This window comes from Trichechus manatus, unplaced genomic scaffold, assembly GCF_000243295.1.
Source record: "Trichechus manatus latirostris isolate Lorelei unplaced genomic scaffold, TriManLat1.0 scaffold00004, whole genome shotgun sequence".
Taxonomy (NCBI): Eukaryota; Metazoa; Chordata; class Mammalia; order Sirenia; family Trichechidae; genus Trichechus; species Trichechus manatus.
In genome coordinates, this window is record NW_004443940.1 from 9,222,147 (window position 1) to 9,231,468 (window position 9,322).

General features: G+C 52.2%; 1 protein-coding gene across 1 annotated transcript; it reads left to right on the forward strand.

The window, feature by feature from the left end:
* Nucleotides 1-284: 284 nt before the first annotated feature.
* Nucleotides 285-3,020, forward strand: EGR4 (early growth response 4). The gene is made up of 2 exons (XM_004369196.2): nt 285-799; nt 1,190-3,020. Exons 1-2 carry the CDS (start codon nt 358-360, stop codon nt 2,503-2,505), a joined length of 1,758 nt encoding a protein of 585 aa, XP_004369253.1. The 5' UTR covers nt 285-357; the 3' UTR covers nt 2,506-3,020.
* The last annotated feature ends 6,302 nt before the right edge of the window (nt 3,021-9,322 follow it).

The following is a 9,322-nucleotide window of genomic DNA, read 5'->3' on the forward strand; positions in this document are numbered from 1 at the left end:
GGGGGAATTAATCGAAACAGCTAGAAACTGTCAGAGGGCGGATTCGAAGCCTAAACTAAGGAATCTCAAAGCCCAGGCAGACTTCCCTCTCGGTCCTTCGGCCCCAAGCAGGAAGTGCGCGCACTGGCTGCCCCACCCCACGCCGCGCAGTCCCCCTCCCCCAAGCTGGGTGCATCCGCGGCCCCGACGGGCACGGGCTTCACGCTCGGGGAGCGCACGCACGCAGCGGCGCGAGCCCGGCGCCAGTGGCGGCGGTGACGTCACAGGCCGAGCTTTCCTTTTCGGGAGTCCCCGGCACACATCCTTTGTCCATGTTTGGGCATTTACGTCACGGTGGCAGGGACGGGGCCTCCCGAAATGGCAGTGGCCCGGGGAGTCGGAAGCCCAGAGCCAGAGCTGCCGCTGCTATATAAGGGGGGGGGACGCGGGTTGGGGGAGCCTGGCTGCGCTTTGGAGAAGCGAGAAGCCGCCGCCCCAGGCCGGTCCCGGCGAGCGAGGGCGCCGCGGTCCCCCGACCCTATTCCCAAAGGCGAGCGCCCAGAGCCAGGAGCTCAGGCGCCTGGGTCTGCGCATCGCAGGGCGCCCCGACCGCTGGTCTCCCCTCCACCCGCGCGCCCCCAAACCCAGCGGGTGAGGCCCCGGGTGCCCCGCAGCCGCCGCCGCGCCATGCTCCACCTCAGCGAGTTTTCTGGCCCCGACGCGCTCCTGGTCAAGTCCACCGAGGGCTGTTGCGCGGAACCCAGCACCGAGCCCCGGATACCTGCCAGGGACGCGCCAGCGGCCATCGGCTACCCGGGAGGTAAGGAGCGTGACCGGGGTTGCTCAGTCAGCAGCTCAGCGCGGAGGCGCACGTTGCCTGACAGCGGACAGGGATTGGAACGCGGGAGCTGTGGGGGTAGCGGCCGCGGGAGGCACGGAGGTCTTGGGGTGCGCACCCCCATTCCCACTAGGCCGCCAGCGCCTCCACAGGAACCTGTGCACGCACCAGGGCGTCCTTTTGCCTCTGCACGTGTGTTTTGCGTGTGCATGTTTGTATGTGCGTCTTGGAGCGTATGCCGGCCCCTTGCTGTATCAGAGTGTGCAAAAGGCACTTTGTGTCCTTGCGCACTAAGGACTTCGTGGGCAGGGGCTGCGGACTCGGAGGCGCGCCCTTTGAGGTGCCCAGAGTTGATTCCTGCTCTATCCTCAGCAGGCGACTTCTTGAGCTGGGCTTTGAGCAGCTGCGGCGCCGGGGGAAATTTAGCCGACTCCTGCTTCCTGGAGGGGCCTGCGCCCACGCCCCCTCCGGGCCTCAGCTACAGCGGTAGCTTTTTCATCCAGGCTGTACCCGAACACCCGCACGACCCAGAGGCACTCTTCAACCTCATGTCAGGCATCCTAGGCCTCGCACCCTTCCCCGGCCCCGAAGCGGCAACATCCCGGTCCGCGCTGGACGCCCCCTTTCCCGCGGGTCCTGACGCTTTGCTGCCAGGTCTGCCGGACCTTTACTCCCCGGATCTGGGCGCTGCTACCTTCCCAGAAGCGTTTTGGCAGGCTTCGCCCTCCGCGGGCGCCCCTTCGCAGTGCCTGTATGAGCCGCAGCTCTCCCCGCCCGACGTCAAGCCGGGCCTCCGAGCTCCTCCGGCGTCTCCAGCGCTGGACGCTGCCTCGGCCTTCAAGGGCCCCTACGCCCCCTGGGAGCTGCTCTCTACCGGGGCCCCAGGGAGCTCCGGGTTACAGGGAAGCTATCAGGCAGCCTCCGAGGCCCGTTTCCCCGCGATGGGAACAAAGATTGAAGACTTGCTGTCCATCAGCTGCCCCGCAGAGCTGCCGGCCGGCCCGGCCAACAGACTCTACTCCGCAGAGGCCTACGACGTTTTCCCTCTAGTCCCTGGTGACTTAGGGGAGGGGACCGAAGGCCTCCCGGGGCTCCTGACCCCTCCTGGTGGGGAGGGTGGGAGCAGCGGCGACGTCGGAGAGTTTCTGGCCAGTACACAGCCTCAGCTATCCCCGCTGGGTCTCCACAGCGCCGCGGCTGACTTCTCAAAACCTCTGGTGGTGGACATTCCCGGGGGCAGTGGGGTGGCTGCGCCTCCCGGGCCGCCGCCCGCCCCATTTCCCCCGGCCAAGGCGCGACGAAAGGGGCGCCGGGGCAGCAAGTGTAGCGCTCGCTGCTTCTGTCCGCGGCCGCATGCCAAAGCCTTTGCTTGTCCGGTGGAGAGCTGTGTGCGCAGCTTTGCGCGCTCAGACGAGCTCAACCGGCACCTGCGCATCCATACCGGCCACAAGCCCTTCCAGTGTCGCATCTGCCTCCGCAACTTCAGCCGCAGCGACCACCTCACCACGCACGTGCGCACCCACACTGGCGAGAAGCCCTTCGCCTGCGACGTGTGCGGCCGCCGCTTCGCGCGCAGCGACGAGAAGAAACGGCACAGCAAGGTGCACCTCAAGCAGAAGGCACGCGCCGAGGAGCGGCTCAAGGGCCTCGGCTTTTACTCCCTGGGCCTCTCTTTCGCCGCCCTGTGAGCGAGATGAGTTTGTAGGTTGGGGCGCCGCCGCCTGGCGCACACGAGAAGACCACCCCCTTCATCGCCCCCCTTCCCACCTCTTCCCTGCGCGCCCCTGGGCGGGCTTAAGGTCCCGCCTTCAGTTTCCGCGAAGCACCCGCCGCACACGTCCCGTTCAGCACCAGCTCCGCGGACAGCTCCCGCGGTTTGTGAGCGGCCGTAGCCGCCAGCCGCGCTTTGAGGAAAGTCCTCTCAGACCACCACTGAGCAGGCACTTCCCTGGGACTCAAGACAGTCTTTTGTATCTGGCGCACGCCCCCACGCCCTCCCTATGCCCCCTAGAGACAGGCTGGGGCAGCGCCGAGCCGGTCTCGCGCGGGACTTTGTACAGCAATGTCGTTTCCAGCAGCCATTGGATGTAACGTTTTGCTTTGGGGTTATTTCTTTTTTGTTGTTAATTTTTGTAAAGCAGATGCTACTCTCAAGCAGTTGACAAAACTGTTTATTTTTGCAATTAAAATTATTGTGCTAAAAGCTTACTGAATCTGTCATCCAAGCTCCTGACCGTTGCCCGCAACCTCTCCGCCAGGAGAATGTGTGCGTACAGGAAGAAAAGGGAACTCCCCATACTCAAGGAGTCCAGGCCCTGAATTGAGGGGGAGAACATAGATCAGACACACACCTACTGTCAGGCACACCTGCCAGGCACTGTGGCATATAGTAAGCATTCAATAAATATGTATTAATAAATTACAGGTAGTCCCTGACTTACGACAGGGTTCCGTTCTGACGACTCAGTCGAATACCTTTTTTTTTTTAGTTTTCATTATTATTGCCTTTTATTATCAGTATCTTTATAAAGCCTGTCTTTATTTGCCTTTGGGGGTTAGAAACATCACATAGAAACTTACAGATAATTTTAACATTGTATGTAGTACATATTATAATAAGATGTACCAAAAAAAAAAAAAAGGACAGTGGTAAGTGCGGTTCATGGTAACTCCAAAATGTAAATCGGGGGACTACCTGTAATTTAATCACAGCTGAACTAAGGGGTAGAGATTTTCTGGAAATTGGTTGAGAGGCTTAGGTATCAAACATTGTGCATGTATTATCCTCCTTAATCCTCACAAAGGAGCTCTGGTGGCGCAATGGTTAAGCGCTCAGCTGCTACCTCTAAGGTCAGCAGTTTGAACCCACCAGCCGCTCTGTGGGAGAAAAGACCTGGCAACCTGCTTCCATAAATATTTCAGCCTAGGAAACCCTATGGGGCATCTCTACTCTGTTACATAGCATCACTATATGGCACACAACAGTCCTCACAATCTGGAGTGAAGCAGGCATATATATACCCAGGGCTTCAAACTGGTTAGTTCCGGTTTGAACTCCTGCTGAGAATCTGCATTTCTAACAAGTTCCCATGCCAAATGCTAATGTTGCTGGTTAGGGATCAATTCTGAGAACCACTACTATAGCAGTGGTTCTCAAATTTTTATTATACATAAGAATCACCTGGGGATCTTGTTAAAATGTAGATTATGGTTTAGTATATCTGGAATGGAAATGCAAATTCTCAGCAGGGGTTCAAATAGAATGAATCGGTTGGAAGCCCTGCATAAACCCCCATTTCAAAGATTAGGAAGCAATGCAGTGATTAGGTAACTTGCTGGGTAAAACACTTAGGAACAGAAAGGGTCAAACAGATCTGTCTGGCTCCAAAGCCAATGCTGCTTTTTCTACCCCTGAATGGAGGCACCTGAGCTTAATAGCAGTTTGGAAAGGTTTCCTACCAGGAGGTGAGAAACAGGTTTGGCAAACAGAGGGAGCCCCAGGCAGTAGTGACAGCAGCAGCAGAAGACTGCAGCATTTTAGTGCTGTCTGTGAACACCCAGAGTGTTCAGTGTCACAGAGCTCCATTGGTGCCTATGCATCTGTCAGAGTAGCACGTGCTGTCAGGGCTAACAGGGGCTTGGCACTCAGCTAGACCACACCTGAGTCTGACTGATGGGCAGAGCCAAGCCGAGGAGCAGGTGCTTGCCAGAGACTCAGTCTCCTTAGTTGCTCTTCCCACAAAGGCTATTCTCCAGGAGGCAGCAGCCCAGCCATGCATTTGCCAGGGCCCGTTTTCCCAAGCTCTCCTTCTAGGTGACCCCTTCATGAGTTTGGGGGATGGAGCTAAAGAGGATGTAGAGGAAAGCATGATCCTGTGATGGGGAAGGTGGGAGTGGGTGAGACTTGTCCCTCCCTTACTCCCTGAGCTCCTTACCCAAAAGCTTTTACATTCTGGACACCTTGGGCAGATTTTGCAACATAAAAAGACTGCTATGCATCTCATCTCTTCTTTCTGCTAAGGATGGGAGAGGGTGTGTTTCTGGGGGCTTCCTTCTTTTCTATTCTGAGCTGATCTATTCTTGAATCAGGAGAGCCTATAGCCCTATGAAGAAACCCTGGTGGCGCAGTGGTTAAGAGTTTGGCTGCTAATTAAAAGGTTGGCAGTTCGAATCCACCAGGTGCTCCTTGGAAACCCTATGGGGCAGTTCTACTCTGTCCTATAGGGTCGCTATGAGTCAGAATCGACTTGACAGCAGTAGGTTTTGGTTTGGAGTCCTTGTGGTGCAGTGATTAAAGCACTCATCTGCTATTCAGAAGGTAATGGGTTTGGTTTGGATAGCCCTATGATGCCAGATCAACCCAGCTTCTGATCCCCTGCCTTCTTCATCCCTCCACTCTCAGATTTGCTTGCCCTACACCCTTGCAGTTCAGTTTAAAAAACAAAAACCAGAATACAACCAAACACTTCGAGGGACAGAGTAGTGGGGGGGTGGTCTAGGGATCATGGTTTCAGGGGACATCTAGGTCAACTGGCATAACAAAGTTTATTAGGAAAACGTTCTGCATCCCATTTTGGTGAGTGGCGTCTGGGGTCTTAGAAGCTAGCAAGCGGCCATTTAAGATACATCAACTGGTCCCAACCCACCTGGAGCAAAGGAGAATGAAGAACACCAAAGACACAAGGAAAATATTAGCCCAGGAGACAGAAACGGCCACATAAACCAGAGACTCCATCAGCCTGAGACCAGAAGAACTAGATGGTGCCCAGCTACCATCAATGACTACCCTGACAGGGAACACAACAGAGAATCCCTGATGGAGCAGGAGAAAAGTGGGGTGCAGAACTCAAATTCACGTAAAAAGACCAGACTTAATGGTTTGACTGAGACTGGAGGGGCCCTGGAAGACATGGCCCCCAGACTCGCTGTTAGCCCAGAACTGAAACCATTCCTGAAGCCAACTCTTCAAAGATTAGACCAGACTATAAGACATGTAATGATACTCATGAAGAGAGTGCGTCTTAGCTCAAGTAGATACATGAGACTAAATGGGCAGCTCCTGTCTGGAGGCAAAATGAAAAGGCAAAAAGGGACAGGAGCTGGTCGAATGGACATGGGAAATCCAAGGTGGAAAGGAGAAGTGTGCTGTCACATTATAGGGAGAGCAACTAGGGTCACATAACAATGTGTGTATAAATTTTTGTATGAGAAACTAACTTGAACTGTAAACTTTCACTTAAAGCACAATTAAAAAAAAAGATTAAAAAAAATCCACTGCCATCGAGTTGATTCCAACTCATAGTGACCCTATAGGATGGAGTAGAACTGCCCCACAGGGTTTCCAAGGCTGTAAATCATTATGGAAGCAGAATGCCACATCTTTCTCCTGCCAAGTGGCTGGTGGGCTCAGAATCTAGGGTGAGCTGTCAACCTTCTGGTTAGCAGCAGAGCGCTTAACCACTGGGGCAGCTCTAAAAAACAAAAACCAAACCAGTTGCCATCGAGTCAGCTTCAACTTATGGTGACCCCATGTGTGTCAGAGTAGAACTGAGCTCCATAGGGTTTTCAAAGGATGATTTTGGGGAAGTAGATCACCAGGCCTTTCTTCCGAGGTGCCTCTGGGTGGACTCAAACCTCCAACTTTTTGTTTAGCAGCCAAGCATATTAACCATTTGCACCACCCTGGGACTGCAGTTAAGTTTGCCAAAGGCAAAATGATCAAGTCAGAGAATTCCACCCCTTCCCTCTCCCATTTCTCTCCCTAGGTGCTAAGTGCTTTTCATGTGGTTGAATATTTGGTATCTCATAAACTAATATGTGGTAAAGGATTCAATATTACCTTTTCTAGGAGAGTTATAGGAGCCCTGATGGCGCAGAGGTTAAGCACTGGGCTGCTAACCGAAAGGTCAGTGGTTTGAACCCACCAGCCCGCTCTGTGGGAGAAAGATGCAGCAGTCTGCTTCCTTAAAGATTTACAGTCTTGGAAACCCTATGGGGCAGTTCTACTCCATCCTATAGGGTCACTATGAGTTGGAATTGACTCGACAGCAGTGGGTTTTGATTTGGAGCCCTGGTAGCACAGTGATTAAAGTGCTCTGCTGCTATCCGAAAGGTTAGCAGTTCGAAACCCTTCTGCTCCATGGGAGAAAGATGTAGCAGTCTGCTTCTGTGGATTTACAGCCTTGGAAACTGTCTTAGTTATCAAGTGCTGCTATAACAGAAATACCACAAGTGGACGGCTTTAACAAACAGAAATTTATTCTGTCATAGTTTAGGAGGCTAGAAGTCCAAACTCAGGGCACCAGCTTCAGGGAAAGGCTTTCTCTTTCTGTCAGGTCTGGGGGAAAGTCCTTGTCATCAATCTTCCCCTGGTGTAGGAGCTTCTCAGCACAGGGACCCTGGGTCCAGAGGATTTGCTCCACTCCTGGTTCTTCTTACTTTGTAGTAATGCTCGATTCTTTCTTTTATATCTCAAAACAGACTGATTCAAGATACAACTAATCCTGTAGATTGCGTCCTGCCTTATTAATATAACTGCCTCTAATCCTGCCTCATTAACATCATAGAGGTTAGGATTTACAACACATATGATAATCACATCAGACCACAAAATGGTAGACAACCACACAATACTCGGACTTGTGGCCTAGCCAAGTTGACACACATTTTTCGGGGACACAGTTCAATCCAAAACAGAAACCCTCTGGGGCAGATCTACTCTGTTGCTATGACTCAATGGCAGTGGGTTGGGTTGGGTTTGGAAAAGAGTTATCATTTTAATAGAGTAACTTGCAGAAGGCAGTGTTTAAGTCAGTATTGCTGGGCACTGTTGAGTTGACTATGACTCTATAGCGACCCTATATGACAGAGTAGAAATGCTCCATAGGGTTTCCTAGGTTGTAATCTTTACAGGAGCAGATTGCCAGGTCTTTTCTCCTGCAGAGCTGCTGGTGAGTTCAAACTGCCGACCTTTCAGTTAGCAGCTGAGTGCTTCACCATTGTGCCACCAGGGCTCCATGTTTAAACCAATAGAGAGGCTCAAATGATGGTGAAACAGGCACTGTAATAGGTAGTTGGTAGATTCATGGAGACATAGGATAATGGTGACCCTCATTATTTTACTGTTTAAGTGACCATCCCTTTCACGTCACTTTCCATGCAGAGCAGGGTCAGGAAGAGTGTAAAGGCCCAAATTACAAGCAACTGGCCCAAAGCGTACAACCTGAATAAAGAAGGAAGGGTAGACAGGCTGTGAGTGGCTGGCGTTTCTCACCCCTCAGCGGCATTCCACCTAGCGCTGTCATCTTGTCCTCACACTCACCAACAAGTGACTTAGTAGTTGTGCTGGTACCAAAGCTCAGGCTGATTCTAGAACTCCCAGCTGACAAGTCCTTCCTGTTTCTCCCTCACATGAAGCTGCCCCTTTATTAGAGCTTCCCCTACTGTGTTTGAGGGAGGAGAATTTTAGACAAGAGGTAGAAAGAATTAAAATGAAACAATCAGAAAATCAGTCCGAACCCAGGGCCCAAATAGAATCAGAAGCTGACAGCCCATTTTCCTCACTTGCTCCTCTTCTTCATCTGATGTTCAAAATGTGGGTGGTTTCCCAGACCTAGTTCTTACCCCTCTCCTTTCCTATTTCCACATACCCCTTGGAGAGCACATGCATTCCCAGGCCTTCATACACATCAGTAACAGGCTCATTCAAGTCCTGAGTCTCCTACTGGAGAGGCAGGGAAGATTAGTAAGAATCTTGATGAGGTGGGATATGGGGGAGAGTTTGACAAACATCTGCTATTTCCTCTCCCTTCACCCCAGCCCCCGTGCCCAGTTTGAGACAAGCCTGTACTATTCCAAACTGCTTTCTGTGGTCCCTCTGCCTCCATTCTCTCCCCTTTCCATTCCACGCTGCACAGCACTACCAATGCAAACCCCCTAAAACACCATGCATGGTGTATTAGTGCTTTATCTCAAACTGACCTCGGCATCCACCTTTCTACAAAAAATACATATTTATCACCCTTTCAGTTGTTGTTGTTTTTGGGTGCGCTCGAGTCAATTTCGACTCATAGTGACCTCATGTGACAGAGTAGAACTGCCCCATAGGGTTTTCTAGGCTGTAATCTTTCCAGGAGCAGATCACCAGGTCTTTCTGGGTGGATTCAAACTGCCAACCTATTGGTTAGCAGCCGAGCACTTACCAGGACTCCTTACCTTTTCAGTTAAAGCCCTCCATATCTGATCAAAACTAATCTTCCAACCTCCTCCCTCATCTCCCCACATTCTCTGCCCTTTCTCCTCGTCTTCACCCCAAATCCTTCCACCCCAACTATAGCCTGAGCTCCTTCAAGGGCAAGGACCATGTCTGATCCACCTGGTCTGATATCACCAAGCCTACTGCCCAACACGCTTAAGTGATTAATTATTGTGTTGATTGGCTGACCAAAACAAGGCCTAAAAGGAGGAGAAAAGAGAAGGGGGAAGGAGGAAGGAAGGAAGGTGGCT